The sequence below is a fragment of the Cupressus sempervirens genome, chromosome 2 (genome assembly GCF_028749045.1).
Source record: "Cupressus sempervirens isolate cs-2001-9-10 chromosome 2, ASM2874904v1, whole genome shotgun sequence".
NCBI classification, from domain to species: domain Eukaryota; kingdom Viridiplantae; phylum Streptophyta; class Pinopsida; order Cupressales; family Cupressaceae; genus Cupressus; species Cupressus sempervirens.
Genome location: NC_143119.1, coordinates 605,312,381 through 605,337,284, shown reverse-complemented (window position 1 = coordinate 605,337,284; position 24,904 = coordinate 605,312,381). Strand labels below are relative to the sequence as shown.

At 34.4% G+C, this 24,904-nt stretch overlaps 1 protein-coding gene across 3 annotated transcripts; it reads right to left on the bottom strand.

The window, feature by feature from the left end:
• Positions 1-7,727: 7,727 nt before the first annotated feature.
• On the bottom strand, positions 7,728-13,397 carry LOC149574845 (adagio protein 1-like). Of its 3 annotated transcripts, none has more exons than XM_089814684.1 (3): positions 13,170-13,397; positions 12,726-13,097; positions 7,728-9,670 (listed from the first exon to the last, which is right to left on the bottom strand). In XM_089814684.1, the coding sequence occupies exons 2-3, from the start codon at positions 12,968-12,970 to the stop codon at positions 8,053-8,055; spliced, it is 1,863 nt and encodes a 620-aa protein (XP_089670810.1). In that variant the 5' UTR covers positions 12,971-13,097; positions 13,170-13,397; the 3' UTR covers positions 7,728-8,052. The 3 variants fall into 3 exon arrangements, with proteins under 3 accessions (XP_089670810.1, XP_089670811.1, XP_089670809.1); XM_089814685.1 differs by having other exon boundaries at positions 12,726-13,082; XM_089814683.1 differs by having other exon boundaries at positions 12,726-13,397.
• Between the last annotated feature and the right edge of the window lie 11,507 nt (positions 13,398-24,904).

The window sequence follows — 24,904 nt, the reverse complement described above, 5'->3', positions numbered from 1 at the left end:
ACATAACTTAAATTGTTAGTTGCATATTTTTCATACTTCAACACTTAGACTTCAAAAACTGAAATTATACTTAAACCAAAATTATAGGCAAACTAAAAATTGAAACTAGCTTGTTTGTAAAATAGGTATCTGTTGTCTATGTTTTAAAGTAGTGTACTTTTGATTATCCTTGGGAGTATTATGTTGATTTTGTTTAGAGAGTTTAGGTGATCGATTTCAATATTTGTTAGGAAGGATGCATGTTGGATCAATATGGTTTTCGGTTTATTATTAAACCAGAATTATATTGCTCTAAGTGATTTAAAGTTATATATGTATGCTTATGATACCATCTTGTATCTGGATATTATTGTAGGATGATATCTAGGGAGAGATCTTCTATTATAAGCCATAGCCCAGACCATGGTGAAGGCCATGGACGAGACAGAGCTATTAGTGTCCATGAGTCTATCCATGAAGAACCTATCCAAGATGGGAATAGGGAAGAGCATGTCAGTGAGCATCAGGAAGAGTACTGTAGAGAGCAACAAGTTGTCTCTAAGGAGGTTGAGCTGAGGCAAATGTTACAGACCATCATTGATCGCCTACCTCCTGTTCATGACCATGATAGAGCACCTCGGGCAGGACCTAAGCATAGACCTAAGAGCATGAACTCTCGTCAAGCTCGTAATGCATGGCGTAATAAGCGCCACCAGCGTTACCAGCCATATCTGGGTAATCAAGGTGTAGGTGGCAATAGGAAACCTCCTTCTAGGGTAACCAACGGCAGGAAGGTACTTATCCTCCAGCACAGTGTGGTGGCGATGGTTCCAATGCTAGGAACTATCACAAGGTTCATCACAACAAGCCCAACCAGTATGATCGACCATCTCAGAGTGTTCAGCCTTATCCTAGTGGGGGTAGTTTCTTGCAGTCTAGTGCACCTAAAGTTCAGAGGAGCTTCGATGGAGAGTGTTTCATATGTAGACAACGTGGACACAAGGTGTCTCATTGTCCTCAAAGGAAACCTCAACCCTTGGATCAGAGACCCGTAGCTTCAGAACCTATGGTTGGTGATTTAGATAGATCCCAAAGAGTGTTCTCAGTGGAGACATATCCTCCTGCAGGGGAAAGGTTCCCATTGGACCCACACAACGAGACCCTTAGTTTTATCATTCATGTATGCTTCCAGGAGTAAGCTTAAGTCTAGGGGGGGTGGATGTAGTGCCTACCCCTAGTTCACATTTTATTTAATTGCCAAACTCTTTTAGGCCAGTTTTATACTTGATGTTTAGTAGCATTACTTTCAGATTATCAGATGTTGTTTTACACTCAATTTATTATATGATGAGATGACTTGGTACTCTATATTTCATGCATGTATGATGATTATTCAATATTTTCAATTATCGATGATGATTAGTTAGATGGTTTATTATCACATGTGCTTTCTTATGGATACTTACCCCATACTGCATGTGTATGGTGTGTGTGTTTGTTTTCTTTATGTATGGTGTTTCTGATGTGGTTAAGGAAGGGAGTCGTAGTCACCTGCTAGTCGGGATCTACACGATGCACCACTTCCTACCATTGTCTGTTTAGCTTAGAATATTGTGTCTGTACATGCGTGGATTTTATGCAGGTTGCAGGTACCGGGTATCGACTTCCCTGAATTGCCAGGATGAGCGTACCCTATCGCATTATCTCAATGGTAAGAGAGGAGAGATAAACTCTTAAGTCCAAATCCTAAACCCTTTAGCCAATTGTCCTAATTGATAATTAGGGCAAGCATCTGAGTTAAGTACCCTCCGAATGCATCAAATGATGTTATTTTGTGATTATAACCCTTTTGTTTGATTTAGTATGTATTTTTCTATGATGGGTTTTCGTATGTTGCTTTATGAGTCCTTGATGTATTTTCTATTAATTAAGTTTAATTAAAAGGATTAATTAATGATTTAATTTAATAAAAAATTATTATGATATTTTAATATTTAATTGTATTTAATTAATTGAGAAATTAATTAAATAAAAAGAATTAAATTTGGAAATAAAAATTTTAAGTATAATTTTAGAATGTGATAATATTTATTTAATTTAATAATAATATATATTTAGAGTTCATTTTTAAATAAATGCTAAATATTATTATTAATTGAATTAATAAATATTTTATCAATTAAAGTTTCTTAAATAAATTAAAAGTGGAAAAGATATTAAATTATTAAAGGTTTCTAGATCGCATGATCTAAGCATGAGTTTAAATATTAAAAAAATTAATTAAAACGATTAATTAATGATTTAATTTAATAGAAGATTATTATATTTGATTATATTTAATTAATTGAGAAATTAATTAAATAAAAAGAACTAAATTTGGAGATAAAAGTTTAAGGATAATTTAGAACATTATAATATTTATTTAATTTAATAATAATATATTTAGAGTTCATTTTTAAATAAATGTTAAATATTATTGTTATTTAAGTTAATTAAATATTTTATCAATTAAGTTCTAAAATAAATTAAAAAGTGAAAATATATTAATTATTAAAAAGTTGTAAGATTGCATGATGCGAGCATGTGTTGAAAATAAAAAAATTAATTAAAAAGATAAAATAAGAGAAAATTATAATGTTATTTTAATTTCATAAAATGCGCATGGATTTAAAAGTAATAAAGATTAAAAATAGAAGTCAAGTGGAATATTAAATAAAGTTGTTTAATAATTCAACTTAATGTGCATGAAAAAATGAATGCAAAATAAAATAAAAGATTAATAAAATTTAATTTTGGAGTTAACTCAGTTGAGCAAAGAGTCTTCTCGGGTGAACGCACAATTAGTGCCCCGATTTGAGGAGAAGACTCCTTATCACAACTTTGGGGGTTCATTTTTGGAGGACACGAATTTGGACCGTGAATTTTGGAGACAGGAATTTTGGAGAGAGTTTTTGGAAGCAAATTTCAGAAGGAGAATTCTAGGAAAGATTTTCAGAAGAAAGTTATTGAAGAGGAGCGAGTTCTCTTACAGATGTTGGGGATTGCGTATTAGCATCAAATTCAGGTAGGGTCTGGTATTTTGACCCCTAAATGATTTAAGAAATTTAATATGTTCTATCTACTTCGTGATTGTAAGAATCTTGTCTTCTTGAATGTATCATTTCTTCGTTCTGGATCATTTGCTATTCGATTTCATTTGTAATCTAGATTGAAAAATTGTTTAGGAACATCCTTCAACAAAATTAAATCGGGATTTAGAATTGAATTAAAATGAAGTAGAGAGAGAATTGATTTGGGGAGAGTTTTGAGATTAAAAAGAAAATTCGTAGGGTTGGAATTATTTTCTCTATTAGATTGCAATTGTTAATGTTTAAAATAAATAAATAAATAAATAAATAAATATATATATATATATATATATATATATATATATATATATATATATATATATATATATATATATATATATATATATATATATATATATATATATATATATATATATATATATATATATATATATATATATATATAATTTTTATTTAATTTATTTAATATTAATCTTTAAGCAAAAAAATTTATATATAAAAAAAAAACAAAATCGTTTAAGCAAATATATATATATATATATATATATATATATTAAAGTCTAAATTAAAAAATTTATTAAAAAAAAAATTTAATTAATTGTTTGGGGAGGCGGGGCCATCACCCCTCCACCGCCCCTTCCTATGATGCCGCGTTGCAGCAAATACTGCCGCGGCAGCAGTACTGCTGTGGCAGCAGGTACTGCTGTGGCAACAGTACTTTGCTGCGGCAGCCGACCTAAAACGTTGGCCGGTGGGCCTAAAACGTTTTTTTTTAAAAAGACATTTAGGGGTTAGTTTTTTTTGTAATATGATTTTTTTTTAAATTTTAATTTATTAAAAATAGATTATAACTAATACAATTTATTAAAAATAGTATTATTAATAAATTGTATTTAATTTTTAGAAATAAATTAGTAATGCTATTAAAGTCAGTTTATAATGAATTAAAAATTATTAATTAATATTGTTAATAAATTTTATTAATATATATATTAATAATTAATTAAATATTATTGATATCGTTTAAAATTTAATTATTAACTTAATTAGAATTAGTTGAATTAAAGTTATTATTAATAGATATTATTTGATTAAATTGTAGATTTAGATTATTGATTTAATGGAGGTTATTATAGAAATGGGTTAATTATAAGGGGTAGTTGCGAAAACTTAGTTACTTGAAATAGATGTTAAATTGGAACTTAAATCTTACCTTAACTCAACAGTATATTATCGTTCAGATCCAACTATGTGATGACTTGTTTTCTATGAGATTATTTTGTTGTCTATGTTTTGAGGTTTTGGAGTTTGTTCTAGTATTGACCAGTTTAGGTTGTTACCAGAGGCTCGGGGTTGTGAATGTGATGTCATGATGATTTGGTCTCGATCTTTCTTAACCCGACCATGGTAATGTGATGGAGTGCTCTATGACATGATTGTATTTACTAGTTGTTATTGCTTTCAGTCTTCTTGGGTGAAGCTGAGGTGTATGTTTATGAGATACCTGACTTAACCATTTTCGAGTCTCGATCAGTTATATTTGATAACCATTTTTGAGTCATCGATCAGTTATACTTGGATTGCTTTTCGGTCGCTTGAGAGGATTGAAGTGTTTGTTATGTTCTTGATGATGTCATGTGTTGACTGACCATTTTGGAGTCTTTGATCAGTATTGTGATTTATTATTGGGATACTTTCTGGTTGCTCATTGGAGAACCATTGGATTTTGGTGATTTATCATTGATGCCTTCAGTTGCTGATAGAGAACTGTTGTGACCATATGATTATTATTTGATGCTTATCTGTTGCTCATGAAGAAGTGATGTAATTTTGTGGCTTATCTTTTATGATGTTTTTCAGTTGCTTGTATAGGACTGAGGTGATTTTATTATGATTCTTTGATTTGTGATTTCATGAGCCTAGGGTAGGTTATCTATGTGTAGTGTCGGGAAGTGGCTTGCAATGGGGATCGGGGCCCTAAGAGGCTACCTGGAGTAACCCATTGTAAGTTGTTTTAAAAAGTGAAAACATCTCACCTAAATACTGACTTAAATGAACCTAATAAGATAATTGTATGTTCTCTCCCATGCCTTGAGTGCTAGTACAGGCTAGGATGGGGTAGAGAGAACGCTTGGTTACGACCTTGCATTCCGTAGTATGCCTCGTCAGTACGAGAGGATACTAGTGGCCGCAGGAATCACTAGGGACCCGGGATTCCTAAGGGATTGCTCGGGTAACTTCTACGTGACTTTTGTGATGACACTTTCCCGCTTGCATAGCAGGTTTCCTACGTGTCTTTGTGGTGCCTCTGGGTCTAGATGTCTTTCTATATTGGAACCTTTGAGTTAGTATACTTTTAGGATTTCCCAAACTTAGAGAGTACTTGTGTTTTGTGTTTTGATACCTTGTTTGGGACTTGAGACTATCTCCTCAGCGCGGTGGGAGTGGACCATTTAGGTTCCATGCGGTCGGGTGGTAGTGCTTTTTACTCTTACCATTGAGATCCGTCTGTGGTCACCGTGGCTGAAGCTTTCTTGGTTGGCATTTACCTTCACTATGTTCTTGGATTATTATGATGGATGGTTAGATTTTATGATAGATGTTTTATCATTATGGATGTATGGATGTATCAGGTATGTTATTAGTTTCATTTATTTTACTGTACTTTGTATCATGGATTTGAGGATGATGTATATTTATCTTTACATATGTATATTCTTTTAAGTCTTTCATACCCTGTGACATGTACAGTGGATGATTGAGCATTCCGAATTAAATTGCCAAGAGGCATTCGGAGCAAATGTATATTATGGACATTGGACTTTCTGATTATTCTTTCATATGTATGTGGTAGTTGTTAGACTTAGAATTAATTAAATTTAAATGTGACTCAACGTCTTGGGATCCTTAAGGAATGTAACTTGTGATGTATGTTTGTTGATGATTACATATAATTGCTTCCGCTACTATGTGTTTGATGTGTATGTTATACATTCTTACTTTTAAAAAAAAAAATATTTAGCAAACTTAGTGAAACTCTAGGTTAATTCTTTTGGATCCCTTGGTGGGGCGTTACATGGGCTTGAGAATGTTTGTGTAAGAAGTGTTCTTCAACAATGGAGGTAGAGCTAGGATATCCTAGCCCTCTTTTTGAGATGCGTGCTGAAAGTGTGGGAAAGAACATTTCTCATGATGGTTTTCTTCCTGTGGTGGCACATGATACATTGGACTATTTTGACATGCAGATTAAAGATGGTGGAAGGGGCATACCATGGAAGGTTATGGATCCTAAAGGTGAAGAATGTTGCCGTTATCGTTTTTTACAATTAACAGACAAGTGGATTGGAAGGGAATTTTGGCCAAAGTTTTTCAATGTTGCCGCAATTGAAGTGATGTATTTTGAAAAGTCAGACGAACAGTTGTATATCTCACATTTTCACACTAAATGACCTCTTGATAGGGTTATTGTTCGGGCTCCCATGAAAGGAATAAGTGTTAATCAAGGTCAATGTTGCATTGGTGTTTTCTGTTTGGGCATCACTTAGTCGTTGTCTCTTGTTTTAATCTTGTACTTATGGTTGGGACAGCAAGTTACTGTACAGTGAAAGGCATTATGCTGGAGTTCAAGGGATTGAGAGTGAGGAGTTTTAACATTTACTTTCATTATTTTACTCCTATTATGCCACAGATTTGTGATAATGAAGTGCAACTTTCTAAGGAGTTGATCAATATCATACACTGTTTAGTTTAGTTTCTTGTGCAAATGCCCAGCAATGAAGTGCTTAAAGCAGATGGAGCTACAAATTAGACTTATTAGGGATCCTCTGATCACATGGAAACTTATCCAGGATCAATTATTTCATGAGGTCAAGAAATCTGTAGAGAGGAATGACTGTATTGTCGCCATTTTTATGCCATTTTGTTATGTGAGCAATAAGTTTCCAGATACGCTGGAAGGGTTCTAATGTTCTAAGTAAGCTCAGTTTCAGTTTTATTGAGTTTCCAGTAGTTTCTGTTCATATTAAGTGTTTGCACAACACCTAGCTCTAAATATTTTGGGTTCTCAGAGAACGTTGCTATATATAGTATGCACTCATTCTAGTACCAGACATCATTCTTCAACACCATTAATAACTCAGCATGTTTGGTTTCATGTTAAATGTTTGCTAACAATTAATCTTGAATATCTTTTTGGCTGTCACGGCCCCTCATTATACAGTTGGGAGACAAACAATATGCTAGCAAACTGATAGATTAGAGACAAACTATGACCTTGCAAAGTGCTGGATGTTGACAACTACATACTTGCAAAGTGAGATCATTGAAAAATCCATTCCAGGCCACAAAAAAGGGATATATTATCACAACTTTATTGATAAGCTATCTACCTTGTCTCTATTTATTAATAATTTCCCAGAAAATACTGAAGAGTCGGCATCCCTAGATTGATACACTTGTAATACTGTTCACATCTTGATGCATTTCTACTCATGACTTCTGCAAACAGTTTCAACTGAAGTTACGTGGCACTTTCATTATATGACTTCAACCCCCCAAACAACCAAAGAATGCCCATCACAGAACTTCTACTAGTATATACATGAGAACCACAGAGATTTCCCTCAAACAAAATAGAGGCAAAAGCAACCAGCGTTATGGTAACATAAAAAATATGTTTTCCATCATAAGTAGAAAACTAAAATTCATTCACCCTGTGACAAACCAATTTGTGTTTACATTTAACAATACCGAATGTAAATATCAGGTCTATCCATATCTCAACCATGAGCCCTTATCAGCAGTTACAAATTTGAAATATCTAATGATTATCTAATCTAAAAATAAAGTGTGTTTCATAACTCGTCCAGTCATCCCTAATCACTATGTTGCAACAGGATTCACCAAACACAATTTATACGACTCAGTGAATATCCAATCTTCTGTGGCAACTTAAAAGAAACTCTGCTTCATTGCACATCCCTATTCAGTCTGCCCCTGTATGATTTATTAAACAAAGTTCGTGCAGCTCAGTTAACATCCAATCTTCTGTATGGTGACCGCCTAGAACCACCACTCTTGTTCCTCCCACCAGACATGTATTATGTCCTGAAGCATATTTAGGCTGCTGTCCTTGAATATAGAGGATCCTCCATGTTGGTTGCTCCTCCATAGGATCCAGAATATAAACCTTAGTTTCCAAGTGAGAACCAGCAGCAGAACCACCAAAAACAATCACCCGACCACCAGGTAGACAAACTGTTGCATGATCAAGTCTTGGAGGGGGTGCAGAATTACAGGGACTTGCTGCACCAGGTGGCACACTTCCTGTAACATATTTCCACCTCGGCTCTTCTTCACTTAGGTCAATAATATAAACGTCACTTGACCTAAGCCTTAATGGACCACTTGTAGCCAATCCACCATACATAAGAATTTTATGATTTCCCAAAGCTGACAATGTGTGACCAAGCCGAGATGGCGGCTTCCAAGACACATTGATTTCCTTCCAAACAGGTTTTTCCATAGTAAGGTCGAGCAGGAAAGTATCGCTCAGAAGGGCACCTGAATCTGTGCATCCACCAAAAACTACGAGTTTTGTCCCATCTAATGTGCAAGAGCTGTGCCAGGAGCGTGGTAGAGGCCGAGTACTACAAGAAACTTCATGCCATGTAGGCTGTGGCTCATCCAGATCAAGAACAAAAGCATCGTTAAGAAGACCATTTCTTCCACAGCCCCCAAACACAACCAACCGTGAGCCACTCAAGCAGGATAAAGTATGCCCCCACCTACCAGGTGGTGCAGCATTAACATTAATATGTGTCCATTCCGGACAATCCTCACTAAGGTCCAGCACAAATGTATCATTCACTGGCTGCATATTGACACCTTCACCACCAAAGAGAACGACTTTGCTCCCTACAGCACATACACTAAAATTGCAGCAAGAAGGCTCCACTGATCCCCCAACTGTTAGCTTCCTCCATGCAGCTGCTTCGAGAGTTGTAAGTTCTTTTACGATTTTCCCCCACTGCAATCTTCTCTGTCTCGCTGCAGGCTCCAAAGCAGAAAAGGTTTCCTGCCCCCAAATATTCTGACAAACAAGCTTCCACAAGCTGTCATCTTTGGTTAAATTATAAAAACGATGGCAAACACTACCAAGTGAGGTAACATCCCTCGGTGTGAGTCGGGCAAGTATGTTCACTACTAGAACTTCATCAGAAACCTTATAGAGTGGGCCACATTTTTTAACGGCGTAATCACAATGAACAAATACTGACATCTGACTATACATGTCCCCCAATATTTGAGGATGAACAGCATCACTTGAGCTCTTCCAGACTACTCTAGGCAAGCGACTGAGATCAAAATTTGCTTCTTTGAATGACTGAACCCCAAGAAAATGAGTTATAATGCCTTCATCATTACAAATTGGTTTTATGTAAAGCTTGTTAATCAGAGGCAATCCATCTTTTCTAAAATTGAGTATCTCCCCTTGAAACTCAAACCCTTCACTTAAGCACCTGCTAATTTCAGCTGTTACTCTGATGTCAACCAATGGATATCTCCTTTTCGCAAAAGTACCTTGGAATTGCAGAAAGCGACTGACACAGAAAAATAAACATCAGCCAATTAGAATGAACTGTGATTAGGATTTCCCTTTCAAGATCAAGACAAATTATAAAGTGATTATTTTAGCATAAAGAGATTTTGTGATATAGCTCTTCTGAAGCAGGAACTTATACAAGATTTGCTAGCAGCTTTGATAATTTACCATTGATATGTGGGAAACTGGAACTTACAATTAATGTCATATATTTCATCAGGATGATTGCAGTCTAAAACATCTCAATATATGGTACCAGTCAGGTCTCATATTGCAAATGTTTGAAGGAACTCAACAACTAACAAGTGTCTCAAAAGAGATTTCATTTACAACTAAGATTACTCTGTTTCTTTAATTCCTTAAGTAACACACCAAGAATGACTCATCCCATTAGAATGGACTTGTGCAAATCTACACAACTATCAAACTAACAAAAGAACCACCTCAACATAGAACTTCATGTCAGCATTGTTGAAAATACACAGTGATGCAACCCATTTGAATCAGGAGACAACAATCAAACACAAAGACAATTCTATCATGCAGATCATGCCACAAAAAACACAAGCCAACATTTTACAGTTACATCAGATTGATGTTCATCATCTAGCATCAAACAAGAACTATTTTAGGAAAGGATTCATGTCTTGCAAGTCCTAGCGCTAATGTTAAATATAGTAAAATAATGTGTCCGCATGAAAAAAGGCACCTCACTTGGAAAGAAAATCGAGAAAATTTGGTTGGTGTCAATGGTTTTATGACAGTTGCAAGAAGTCATTGGATAGGGGGTTACAAGGTGGACTATGAATATTGTCTTCTGTTGGCCATATATTGCTTCCTGTAAGAGGTGTAAGCATAATTATAGCCTCATTTTCAGGAGCTTATAAGTTACATTGGACAGCATTGGTCATATGAATCAAAAAGTCAAATTGAGAATGTAATGTTCCGTATTGGGATATACCAGATTTGCCCAAAAATAACAATTCCAACACATGCAATTCATTTAGACATTACATGACTCTAGAGTGAATGACGAACATTGAGTTCTGCATGATGAATATTGAGTTCTGCACATGTCTTTTGGTAGTCCCTAAGTTGAGCACTTGAGAGTGCGAGGGAAGAGACCTTTATATATCCCTTGCATGAATCTTGATGTTTTGGAAGCTGTCCATGAGGCTCAGGCAGTTGAGGGGGAAGAGGGTGACCCTTGAGTTGCCTTGGGTGTTGGAGTTCATTAAGAGTGAGTTTTGGATGCCTTGTTGGCTCTTACTTTGTAAACCAGCAATTCATTCCCCTTTCAAATAAAAGTCTATAAATTGGAGTCCCAAGCCAGGAAAAGATGAAAACTAGTTGGAATGGGATGGAATATTTGCAGAACCTGGATAGAGAGCTGGATGCTTGAAATTGTTCCCAATTACATATGTGCTGTCAGATGGGCGTCAAAGAGGAGAATGAATTTACAATTATATTGTGCTCTTGACATGCTTGGCCTCTCTTCTTGGTGGACCATTTTCCCCACAATAGTCTCTTCGCAGAAATCATGTGTCATGAACTGCAATAATGGCGTTTGCTGATTTGAATCCATTAGAACTCCAGATTTGCATACAAATTTCAAACTTCTACAGTGTATTAATCTAAGCTTTGTATCTCACCAATTGGTATCATAATGTGATTGATAGGTAGGAGATATTTTCCACAAGTCAAATTGTGATATTGCTATCAGGATTCAACTGTGTAGTTTTTGAGTCAAGCACACTGACTCATGTTTCATGAATAGTTGTTCACAAGAGCCCATCTCTCATGAGAAAAGACTTTCTCAACACCCATCCCCTTGCACGACAATTGTGACAATATCACTATGGCAGCTTTCTCTTGAACTGTCAAGTGAACCTTTCCTGATCAACAAATTTCAGCAGTTACCAAACTATTTGGCAGAGCAACAGAACAAATTGAGGAGACTTGTACAGTTAAAGAACCTACGAATTAAGAGAGGAAAAACTTAGTTGAGTCCAAGGACGACGTCTTCAGCATTAAGAAGATCGGGTAAGTGGCCGCAAAACTTATGTGCTGATAAATTTTATTTTTTTTTCCACAAGCGATGGGGTCTCGCTTGCATGATTTGCCAGCATCCCATAAAACCTAGCTCTACATGAAACTCTGAAAAAAACATTAAAAACAGTTCATGTAGTAAGTGAAATTGGATTAGTAAAATTATCGAAGATAGTTCGTGAACTTAATAAAGTTTGATTAATAAATTTTCTTCTTGTTTCTTGCTTATTTTTCTCGGACACCATTTGGTGCTCCCACTTCTCTCTATTATCTTATTGTAAGCTGTCAGTCCCACATACCCTTTTGTGGTCTGTTGTTGGACATTGATATTATTATCTTATCTTATCTTATCTTATGCTCGTTTAGCTTTCCCTTTCTGCCTTTTCGCAATTTACAAGTTTATTAAGATTCTCGTTCATCGGGAGAGAAAGTGGTAAAAATTTCATTCTCAATCCCTGGAAGATGCCTGCAGAATTCTGACGTAGCTGCCGAGAAATTGCAAGCATGATAATAAACTTTCTGTTCTGTTTTGGATAAATGTTACTATGAGTGGCCGTGCTTTTCATATTGTTTTTTCTTTCTGGTCTAGGGTTTTTTGCTCTAGGTACTTCAGCCACCAAAAAAAAGCATGGGTATGACACATCCCAACTTTTCAGCTACGAAGCTATGAAAATTAAAATGAAAGCTAAAATTTGCATGGATGTGTTAAATTGAAACTGAAAATTTGTTTACTTGTGAACGTGTATAATTTTGAGTTGCCGGAAAATTTGATTGGAGTCGAACATGTATCATTTGAACTTAAATATATTCAATCGAAGCACCCAAATTTGCGTGGCGCGATTTTTATTTCAAACCCTAAATTTTGACTGGGTATGAATTTATATAATTATGAAGGCATATTAATATTCTAATGAATTTGGAATCCAAATTATAGGGTGGTATAAAAAATTCAATTGAAACCTCAAATTTTGTTTGGGTAAAAGAGACGCGATAAGGATAAGTACCAGTTTCTGCCCAGAACTTCATCTGCTGTGTATCCTGTGACTTGCTCAAAAACTAAATTGACATAAATAATTGGGTGGTCTGGTTCTTGCGCATTAACAACGATAACTCCGCACGGACTAGACCGAAAGAACATGTCCATGGGCGCGCCCAAATTCCATGGTGTTATGTCCCCTTTTCTCTGAATCTGGCTCGACTTGTTTCTCCGTACAGCTAATTTCTTTTGCGGCAACTCATCCATGTCCATTTATTCATGTCAAATCCAACCATCGCAACCAGACTAAGCAAGTCGCCACTAGGGCATCCATGCAACTGTTCCACTTCATTCAAATTCTGTGTGTGCTGGTGTTGGATAATCCCTGTGAATTTTAAAACTGTAAAATTTGGAAGCACTTTCAGAAGCCGATATAGAAGAGCATAATAATTGGTTCAAAATACCAGTCTACCTATTACAGCCGAAGATACGTCCATTTTGTTTCTCCACGCGTACATTTGCCCAACGCTGGGAAACAAATAAATCCACGTTTTGCTTGCTGGTTATCAAGGTTTAGAAGTTTGTTAAGGCGGCATCCTTTATTTTCGAACCGACTTACGGGCAAGATTACCATTTTGGCCATCTGTTTGGCGACGAAAGTCCGACCCGAAAAGAAATCCACCGGACGGGAAAATTCCAGGTTTTAGCAAAATTCTCTCGAGTATCGTAATGTCGCGTCTGCTTAAACTTGACGCCCGATTCAACCACCATCCCCGTCAATCTTTCTTTTTAACAATTCGTTCATAGAGTACATTTTTTAATACTACTTGTTAATTTAATTGATTTAATGTCTAATATTTGGTGACTTCAAAGTTGTCTCTAGATGATAAACTACTCATAATTGAATGAATCATGTGATGCTATGCAAGTGCAACAATAAAACATGATTTAAAACAAAGTATTGGTTTGACTCTTTTTTGAATCTTTTCATCTCTATAATAAAATGTGTGAAATCATATTTGATGAATCGGTCTAAACCCTTAGTTATAAGGTAGGCTACTATAAAAAATTGAGAGTAATTTGAAATTTTCATGCACAAGAATTCAAGAAGTGCAAAGCTAGGGGGCTCAAATATTGGGTCATCTTCCTTATTAAAGATTTCAAACATAGCTACAACGTAACAAAGAAATTAGAGAAGAAGAATAAATGAGCACAATTTATTGACTCTTTTATTTAATCAAGAATAGATAACATCATGCCCAAGCATTGTGGTATTTCCTCTATTCTTCACTCTCATTACAAGTTGCACTTAAATAGCTAATAGATTAAATTTTATAGAGTTCATAGCCTTGATACGTAAATCATAACACAACTAAAAATACTAGAAATTATTATTAGAGGAACATTTTAACATGCACAATGATATGCATTTTATGTTTAATATATTAAGTTACAGTTACACTTTGATTGCTCTACATGCACAATATTAGTTATTTAACATACACTCCCTTGATGTTAAGTAGGGTCACTATTGTTAGTCTCTGATTGGTTTTGACAATTGAGTGTCAACACACTTAACCAAATTCTCAATAGGTGCCGAGCAATCTTTAGGTGTTGAGCGAAGTTCAAGTGTCGAGCAAAGTGTAGATGCCGAGTTGTTATAGATGCCGAGTGAAATAGAATTACTATAGGAGTCAAGTGAACCAGTTTTCCTATATGTGTCGAGCATCAGCAACTAGTAAGTGTCGAGTAACATAGAATCATCATATGAGTTTGTTTCTTCACAAACTCAGATGTAAACCATTTTTGGAGCCGACATAGGATGAATCTCGAAGGATCTTGAAAATAAGATCAAATCTTTTGCATTACCTATGCAATCAACATGTAACCAATAAGAAAAATGGAGAAGGCATGCAACCAATAGGAAAGGTGCAAGAAATAAACGGGAAATGAAGATTTAATATTGATTGTAGATTCATACCTAACTCTACGTCTTTGAAATATTTAAAAGGAGGACAATACCCCATTGTATGTGTGTGTATGAGAAGTGTATGGGTGAACTATAGCGAAATTCAGAGGGAAGTTTAAAGACTTAGACAGTGTGAGGCCTCGCCCCGACCCATCCTAACATCAATGATACATTATTATTTTGATACTCATGACTCAATACGTCAGAACATTATTTGATGCACTAAACATTATTAGGATAATTATGATGTGTGATGCTTTAATTTTAGATAATTGATTTCTTCATTTAATGCTTTACGAACATGTATGATGATAAAGTAAATGAATGCAAAACTAACACTTTGATTATATAATTCGAATGATCGGAAATATGAGTAGAATTAGATAAATAATTGATCATTAGAAAAATAGATGTTTTAATTTATATAATTTTTATGATACGTAAATTTCATAATGCATGTGATTTCTTGAACCTACCAATGTGTGCAATGAGTGTGCAGGACATGTAGCCGGGAAACCTAAAGGAAAGACAAAATTGAACCCCTTGTTTAAATGTGCTATCATTGCATTGTCTATCTTTAAAAGGTTGTTATTTGATTTTATTATTCTCCTAGCTTTTAATTGTTCCTATTATGTCTTTAAAACTTAAAAACATCAAAATTAAGTGCCCTAGGGGTAAGGGTATGGGTGGGGAGTACTTTCCACCTCCTTAGCCTCTTAGTTTGACTTTTAGGGTCACTCAAAAGCCCTATTTTTGAGGTATTGCGAAAATTGATCGTCATTTACATGAGTTGGTGACTCCAACTCCATCTGGAGTTTGCTTGAAGTCTAGTTGAGTTAAGGGATGATACTTAGAGGCATTTTGGAGTAGTTTTGGGGTTGTTACCCAATCTCTAGATTTGGAAAAAGTTGGAAGATTGAAGGGAGAAAAGGAAAAGCTCTTCTCAAACCACCATTTTTGCCATAACTCTTTTGGTGAAGGTAGGGATTCTTCACTCCATTGAATTGTTCCTTCATGTTGTCTATGCTTGAATCATGTATAAGTTGTTGTGTTCTTCTTTGTTTTTGCTTGCTTATGTGTTGGGATAGGTTTGGAGGGATTTTTTTGTTGTTCTTGATGCATTCTTATGCTTGTCTTGATGTTTTGTGTTTTGAGATGATTTCATGGGGATTGTTTTGGCATCACTCACCCTTGGATAGGGAAGAAGTGGCCATGTACGGGGGTAGGGCCTTAGTTGGACCTCAATGGTGTAGAGTCTCCTCTCATGGTGAGAGGAGGGAAAAATGGTAGATTGTATGGGCCCCTACTTGTCATCACATGCCTTGTTTGATATTGTGAATTCTTGATTATGAAAAAGAATGAAAATCCTTGTGGTATTAGCCTCGAAAGGGCCTTGTAGAAGAACGAAAGTTCTTGAAGTTTTAGCCTCGAAAGGGCTATGATATGGCATAGTGATTGATGTCTCCCATTGAGAAAATCCACCTCCCCCCTAGTCAGGTTCTATGTTTGGACCTATTGTGCAAAACTGGGTTAGGGTGCATGCTTGAATTGTTCTTGATGTTGTGATGATTCACCGGGTCAGCTCTTGTCTTCTCCTTGTGTTTCTTTGAAGTTTTGAAGGTATTGGAAGAAAGTACTTGTGAAAGATTTTTGAAGAGATTCTTTTGAATTGTAATATTACGTACAAATGTATTTGAATTTGATGTATTGGCAAGACATCAGGTTTTCTTACTGGTTCTTTCCCGATGGAGCCTTGAACCAAGATGAATAATAAAGAAAGAAGAAAAAAAAAAAGATTATGAAAGCCTCCTTGTATTGCTCTCATATGATTTCAAATCTTGCATATGTTGTGAGAAAATAGATTGATAGATAATGACTTTGAATTATGAAATTTTCAAGTTTTTCAATTATGTTAATGGAAGGCAATTAGTTATATTAGTTAGTAAATGGTCATGTAGATGGTTAAATTATGTAATATAGATGTTATGATGTATTTTAAATTTGATGTTCATGGGATATGCTAACCTAAAATTCACATAAGATCCATGTAAATTCTTGTTGGGAATTGTAAGTAGAGGTCTATGTTGAATTTGATTACCTAGATAGAGCACATAAGAAAGTTAAAAAAAAGCTACTAGTGACATTTAAATCTAAACAATCCTATGTTTGCAACACAAAAAAAAAAACTTAGACAAACAGGATAAGTGCAACAGGAAATCAAACAAGCCTGTAGATGCAAAATACACTCTCTAGAAAATGTATGCAACATAATCAATTAAAGTTTCCAAGTTACAGACATTAAATAATACATAAATAGAATTAATATTACCTACCATTATGTCACCAAATATCATATTTAAATAGTGACAAGATTGAAAAGTAGAACATCAATTACATACCCTTGTTCTATGGGCGACCAGGACATTTAAAGAATGTCAAAGATATTATTTTTGAAAAAAATAATAATAAAACCTAAGTGGGGATGGTCAAATCCCCACCCACTCCCTAGGTCGAATGGCTAAAGGAAGTATTAAGGTGTGGGAGGTCAACAAAAGAAAATTGATCCCCAAGTCCTTTAACATCTTCAAACCATCTCACATTATGCAGATCACATTAATTGTGATAGGTGGCTATCAAATCGAGTTCCTTACCCCATCCTCTTACCATTTTCTTTTTATCCTTAAGGGCTAGGCGTGACTTCAACAAACACCTGCCACTTGGTGTACTGTACTGATGTCATGCAATGACCCTATCATCTCATAGGGGAAGAAAATAAAGTTTTATTATTAACATATCCCATGGCAACCTATTCCCATAATTTCCACCCCCCCTACACTTGCATCTTCCTCTATCAATCACACTCCACGCAAGGAAATGAGGGGCGGGCCTTGCGCAGAACAGACCTCGAGCAGTGCACCATGGGTTGGGAAGCGGGCAGAGACCTTGGGGTGCGCCACTGGTGTTAGGCCACTTGCCTTGGGTGAGGGGGTAGGCCCTAGGCAAGTGGGGTAGTTAGCTTGTAGGACAGTGGAGTCAATTTGTTATATAGTTAATGTAGTAAGTCTTTTGTTTAAGTTAGTATGTAATCGGCTGTTTAGTGAAGTTTATGATAGTGTTAAGTTAGTATTATTTTCTTTCTTTTTTTAAAGTGTAGTTGTTAGTTTGTGAATAGTATTCGATTAGTAGTTAGTATTACACACACACATATATATATTGTGTATAAGTTGTTAGTGTTACTAGTATCTAGTTTTAGGATAGTCTAGTAAAATTGTTAGTTAGGTTTTAGAAGTATGTTTAATTTTAAATTAAGTGTAGTGTTATTATTTTGTTTTTGTGTTAATTTAGATGTTAATATATTATAGTGTGTTGTTGTTTGAATATTAAAGTAGTTCTAATTTAAAGGTTTTAATGTGGAATTAGAGCATCTCTTTTAATTAAAATAATTTCGGCGATTCATTTAACTAGTTTTATATTATTGTGAGCTAATTGATGTTATCTTAATATTGGCATGACAATGGTCGAACTTAAATTTTACAATAGTTTAGAATGTAGTTAGAGACTTACGTAACAAATTTAATCGAAATAAGCCTAGTCTCCAATTTAAATTGTAAGCAATAAGTTAATAGATTAGATTGTTATAAGTATGTTATAGAAAATTTTAAGTTTGAATGTGGATAGTATCATTAATGATAGAGTTTACTTCCATTGTATGTGTATCCCTTAGGTGGATTTAAAATTTATGATAGTTTCAAATGAAGTTCCAATTAAATTATAGATAATTAAATTTATTCTAAACATCAATTTCAATTGTAAATGATAAGTTAATAAGTTAGATTAGATTTTGGATTCAAGTTTAAAAACGTAGTTAGTATGCGTGGAATAGTGGGATTTAAATTGACCTTCTAAAGTATCATATTCTCTTAATGTTAAATGATTGAAATCGTAATGACGTTCAAATTATCAAGTAAGTGGAAGGAACTATTTAATTAGATCATTTTAGGGTTAGTGGCATATTCTCGTAATTAAATTGTATCTAAACAAGATTATGAAATTAAGAGGGAGATGTCATTCTCTTAGCATGTCAGTTTAATCGTGTCGAATAAGATGTTGTGTCATATCTATCATCATCCTTATGAGGTAATATTTTAAGGAATTGTCGAAACCAATTGACGGATTAGGACTCTAATTAAATGGATTAGTAGTTAAATTTAATTCAGTGTTTCACTAAGAAACTCTCAGTTTACCCTTATGATCTCTTCACAAAATGTTCAAACTATGTTGTCACCCTCTTGTATCAATGGTAAACTTACATCTAGTTTCAAAGTACCCTGGGTTTCTAAAACTTAAAACTTCTCATTATAGTAGACATTTAAAATTCTTTTGCAACCATGTTATCTTATTTAATCATTGTCCTTAATTTTGTTTAAAAAAAAATTGTTGTGTGTGTTTTGCCCTTATATTTTGGGCATGACAGACAGAATAGAGCAACATTGTAGTATCTAGTTGATTAAGAATAGAGTATCAAAGATTCGAACAGTGACATATTAGATCAAGCAAGGATTAGAGCAGATAGAGTTGAACAAGGATTTGTAATCAGCAATTCAGGATTGCAAGTTATCAGGTAAAAATCTTCTAATACTCTCTAGCAATTGTATTAGATATGGAAATCCTATGGACTTAGGTTGGCTTAGCAGCCATTTGTAAATCCTTTAACAGGGTGGCATTCCAAGTGAATGTACTAAAGTCCTTTAACCAGGCCTACTTTTAGCAGGGTAGTGAAATCCTTTAACCAGGTCACTTTTAACAAGGTGTAAAATCTTTAACAGGATAGGCCTTTCACAGGGAAGACCATTGGAAGTGGTCAAACATTGTAACCTTGAACAGTTACACATTGCTACAGTGATATTTTGTGGGTGTCATCCCCACCCCAGTTTTACCTTCTCATTTTGGAGGGTTTCTGGGTTACCAAATTTGTGTGTTATCTATTTTCATACATGTCTTTTACTTTCATGTTTATTAGATGAATTAGATGCATGTGGATAATATTTGAAAGAATTTGAAAAGGTTAAAGTTAGTTACTTCTGATTCACAACCCCCCCCCCCCCCCACCGCCCTCTCAGAAGTAAATCTTCCCACTTGTAAATTCCAACAACTATATGATTTTGAAGCTTTGAAAATTGGACCTTTGCAACTTGATTTTACCTTATTGTACAAGATAATTCAATGTGACAAAACCCAAACCTTTGCAACTCACTATACAACATTATAATCCATCTAGTCTTATAGATCATTTAGCACACTTCTTGTAGAAGCCAAGAACTCATTTTTCATCTCTCTCTGCCTCATGAGAGATCACCAAGTTTTTGCTTCCTTTCTCTAAAATAGAGAAGACTCATAGTCCTCTAAATAGTACGACACTATTCAAATCATAACAAGCAACCATCAACTACTTGAGTCAAACATCCAAACTTTATGTGACCATTATTTATGTTCATGTGCAAGCATTTAAACTTTATAGAACCTTTTGAACATATTTGTTACCTTTCTTTAATTAGATCCATCAATTCATCCATGATCAATACGCATACAATCTTTATTAGATTTTCCACTCCACTTTCTAAGCTAACATGACTCTTTTGAGCAACTCTTTAAACTACAAATTGGATGAGGGTGAAGATCCCAACACTTCTCTTCAATTATGTCCTTATGTGTGACAATGTGAACTTTGTATACTTTGAGCTAATTTGCATGAGCCTATAACACTCACAACATCATACCTAGCTTTCTTACCCTATTTGAGACATTCATATTTTGGCCTCATAAGTAGTTTATGTTGGAATATATATATGCGAAACAAGATACTAAGAGGGGGGTGAATAAGGATCTTAAACTTTTGATACTAAAATTAATCTTATTATATCATACCTAATTCATCAATAAAACTATAATGTTGAAACATAAAATAAGTTCATCACATCCATAATAGTTCAACACATAACACAATGATTTGGTTACCCAAAAACACTTCAGGGTGAAGGTAAGACTGGGGTGGGGGCGAAACCCACAAATCTTCATTGTTGCAACAATAAAGTTAACCTGTTAAGGTTATAGTGTTTGATCATAAAATATGATCTACCTAATGAAAGTTCTATAATGTTAAAGACTAAAAGACTATTAAGTTTTACCTTGTTAGAGGGCTTGACACTTACAATAAAGTAAGGACTCTATTAGGAGATTTACATAGGCCTATTAGGACCACTGTGTTAAGAGATTTGCATTGTCTTAGTTACTAGACTACTCAATTCAGTACCTAACCCTCAATATGCTTTATAAGATTATCTTGGGTTTCCTCTTTCCTTTGTCTCTGATTTGATTCTCCTAATATGATAAGTCTATTCAATCCTTCACTGCTCTGATTGCTCTCTCAGCTAGATTTGACTTGTGACTCCTTTACATGCATGTTCCCTTTCACATTTCATCCTCTATATGATTCTAGGTTTAGAATCATCCTTAAATAGACTTCAAGTGAAGCTTCCAGATCTTGATCAATGGTTTAAACTTCATCATCTTTTGTCATTTATGTCCCTTTTTTGATTGGTTAATTGTTTGTCTAGGGATCATCACCTTCTGCTAATGACATGAAAATAGAATTTGATATAGCTCTACAAATATTAAATCTCATAGAAATGTCTGGCAAAATGATTCACATATGAGTTTGTGCCATTACAAATTCACATAACAAAATTGTATTGCTCCATAATTGAGTGCTTTTGATGCTTAGTCATGTATGTTGTTGCTTGGCTTCTATAAGTCTGTGTGCTCAACACTTGATAACTTTTAATATGCTCGGTTTTCTTTAAATTTCTTAGCTCATACTATATTCCTCAACTCACATAACTGCTTGGTCTCTACTATCTACTAAAAAATTAGTGTTCTGCTTGGTTTAAGTGTAACTTGCATGGACTTTACTAGATAACTCGTTTATAGTGATGACCTTGTAATCTTTCCTAGTAAATGACTTGAAAATTACTAAGTGTTTGGTCACTAATCGACAACATAGGCTTAGAGATCAAAAATCTCCCCCTTTGACATTAGTGGTAGAAACACTTTTTCATGAAACCATTCCTTACAAAAATATATTCTCCCTTAAAACCAAAAAGTTCATTTGTTAACTAATATCTTCTTCTTCATAACTCTTTAACTTGTGACTCCCCCTTACTTGTTACTTCTCCCTTCTTACCATATCCCCCTTTTTTTTTTCACTGATGGCAGCTGGGGTTATTGGGGTGAGTTGGATCTTCTCAAAAAAATTATGATGACTTGCTACAATATTAGCATAGACTTGGTTCCATCTTTCTTATACCTTTTCCAAAATTTGAAATTGGATCTCTAACTTGGCAGCTAGGTCAATAAATCATGTGATGTGTGCAAAATGTGTGTCTTTCTGCAAAATTTCCTCAACAACAAAAATAACCTTTTGAATTATCTCTATGTATGAAAATAACTAAAGTTGAATTAATGCCAACTTGGTCCTTATTTATGCATCTTTAGTTGTGAGTTCAGCTAACCTTTGTCTAATTAAGTATAAATTCATTGAATGAGGATAAACTTGAACTTGTGTTCTTGCTCAATGAGTGAACATTAGTCTTCATGCTTGAATGTAACAATTGTAATGATCTTTAAGAATCAGGTGTAAAGATATCTACATCACACAATCTCAAATATAAAGAGTTTATTTTTTTCAAAACTATTTCCAATTATGTAATGGTTGTAGAAAGCTCAATTTGTCATTGTACAAGTTCATGTGAGACTTTCTGCAAAACTTCATGCTCCATTCTCCTTTCAGACCATTGCAACAACTTCTTATTTGTTTCTATGTCCTCTATCTTAACTCTATCAACTACATGTACTAGTTGATCCAAAATTATATGCTGATGATTGACATATGTAATGCCAAAAGCATTTGTAAAAATGTCTTTGATAATATGCAATACCTATCTTGTCTTTTGTTCTCTCTTCAGTTGTTCTTTTTTGGCCTTTCGACTCAACAAGATTTGCAGTTCATGCATTTTCTCTAGAGTAAGATTATTCAAATCATATGTAGGTAAAGTAATTATCTCATTAAGGTCTACTAACTCATCATCATCCTCTTCTACATGAGTCATAGCTTGAGATCTTGAGGGTGTATCATTCGGTAGTGATAGTTGTATTTGCTTCCCTTTCTCACTTGATCTCTTCTTTGGTTGTTGCACTAGTGTAGATATCACCTATTGTATAGGTGTCACTTGTGTAGGTCCTACAACCTTTTCTCTCGGCATTTGAATGAGACCTTGAGTAGCCTCTTTCTTTTTCTATGTAATTCCTTCATCTACCATCTGTATGCTTGAGACTTTCTTAGAATTCTCTTTCTTCTTCAAAATTTGCATATAAGTTATTAGTAGTGAATACACAATCAATGCCTTACCAAGTTTCTCAGCACTTGTAACCTCTATAATTGGTGTGGCTAACACATCATTAGTCTTCTTAACTTTAAGTTTTGGATATTCAATTACCTATAACAAAATTGGATTTGTAAAAAGTTTTCTTGAGTCATTCATCAATCCTTGAATTTCTTCTTGAGTACATTTGGATTCAATGGAGAGATATCAGTATCATCTTCAATTGTGATAGTATCCTTAAATTTAATTCCTCTTATAAGTTCTTCCATTTCTGTTACTATCTCAACTAGTTCCTGCCTTTCTTCTTAAGTAAGTTATGTATTATCTTGACCTTCTCTCACCTTCGACAGTTGGAGTTTGAACTCCAAACACTTCTTTCTAGAATTCCATACTTGATTTCTCTACTTCAAGAACTTTGTTCTTTAGAACTTTTTATGCCCTATTCCTTGGCATAAGCTTCTTAACAGACTCTTTAAGGGCTATAGACATATGTGTCTTTCCCAACTCACTCGGTTAGTATGCAATCCTTCTTGATCACCCGGTCTATAGTGCAAGACACAATCATTATAGATTGTACCTTTGATGCTCAATACTTATTGAATTTTCATTTTTAATACTTCCATGTATCTCTTAATTATACAAATATATCTTTTCAACACTTTTAATGCTAGGAACTAATGTAAAATATAGCTTTCAATAATGTAGTTCCTACATACCTGTAATCTTTTATCGAGATGTAGTGTGAGCACAAGATCCATTATATTGGGTGATCACAGTGTCTTCTACTCCATTTCTTCTAGCTCTTACTACTTTTATCCATGTCTTTTTCTTTTCTAGTTTGTTATTTACATTTATTGATGCTAGTGCAGGTGTCTTGGTTTTGCAATTCTTACTGATGTGTCCCTTTCTAAGACAACTAAAACATACTATCTCACCATTTAACCATTTGTTGTAGTTTTTTTTTTTTTTTTTTTTTTTCTCTGAAATGTGTCCTGAAGTAATTCTTTGGGATGTGTCCATATTCTCCATATTAGTGACAATTATACCATGTGTTGTAATCCCAGTCATAGCAATTGCCTTTCTTTGTTACATGAGTTTTTTTTTTTTTTTTTTTCTTTTTCCAGGTGACCATTGTGATTTCTTCTTAAGTCTGCATAAATAGGCCTTATGTCCATACATTTGACAATTATAGTAGTGACCTTGGAATCTAGATAGCTTTCTAGTTGAATCATTATTCTTTGTTATGCATTCATGAGCTTAATGTCCTACTTTCTTACATTTAGAACAATTACTGCTTGGCTTAGGTTTAGGAGTTTCTTACCATTTTTGCTTCTGCAAATGTCTATTGTATGTCTAATCTTTCTATAGTAATAGCATGTAGGTTTATCTTTTAATTCCGCATTCCTTTGTTCTCTGCTTTTGGATGATTCTCCTTTTTCAGTAGTTGAATATTACTTGTATCCAAGTCTAGATGTGTCTATTGCTCTTGATGACTTCATCATGTCTTCAAAATGTTTGATTGCTTCATTTGGTTTGTTCATCTTCTCCATGATTTCTTGTCATGCTTTAATTCATTCTTTAATTGCTCATTTTCTAACTTTAGATTTGTGATCTCCAAATCCTTTATGTTTGTTTCTTGATTTTCAATCACTATTTGATTTATCATATCAAGCTAGGTATTTGTAAGCTTCTGAACTTTAAATGATGTTTCTTCAAGTCTATTAGCTATCTGCCTTTTGTCTTCTTCAACCATAAGATTAACTTCTATTTCCTTTTTCTTTTGTTCAATAGCTTCATGTA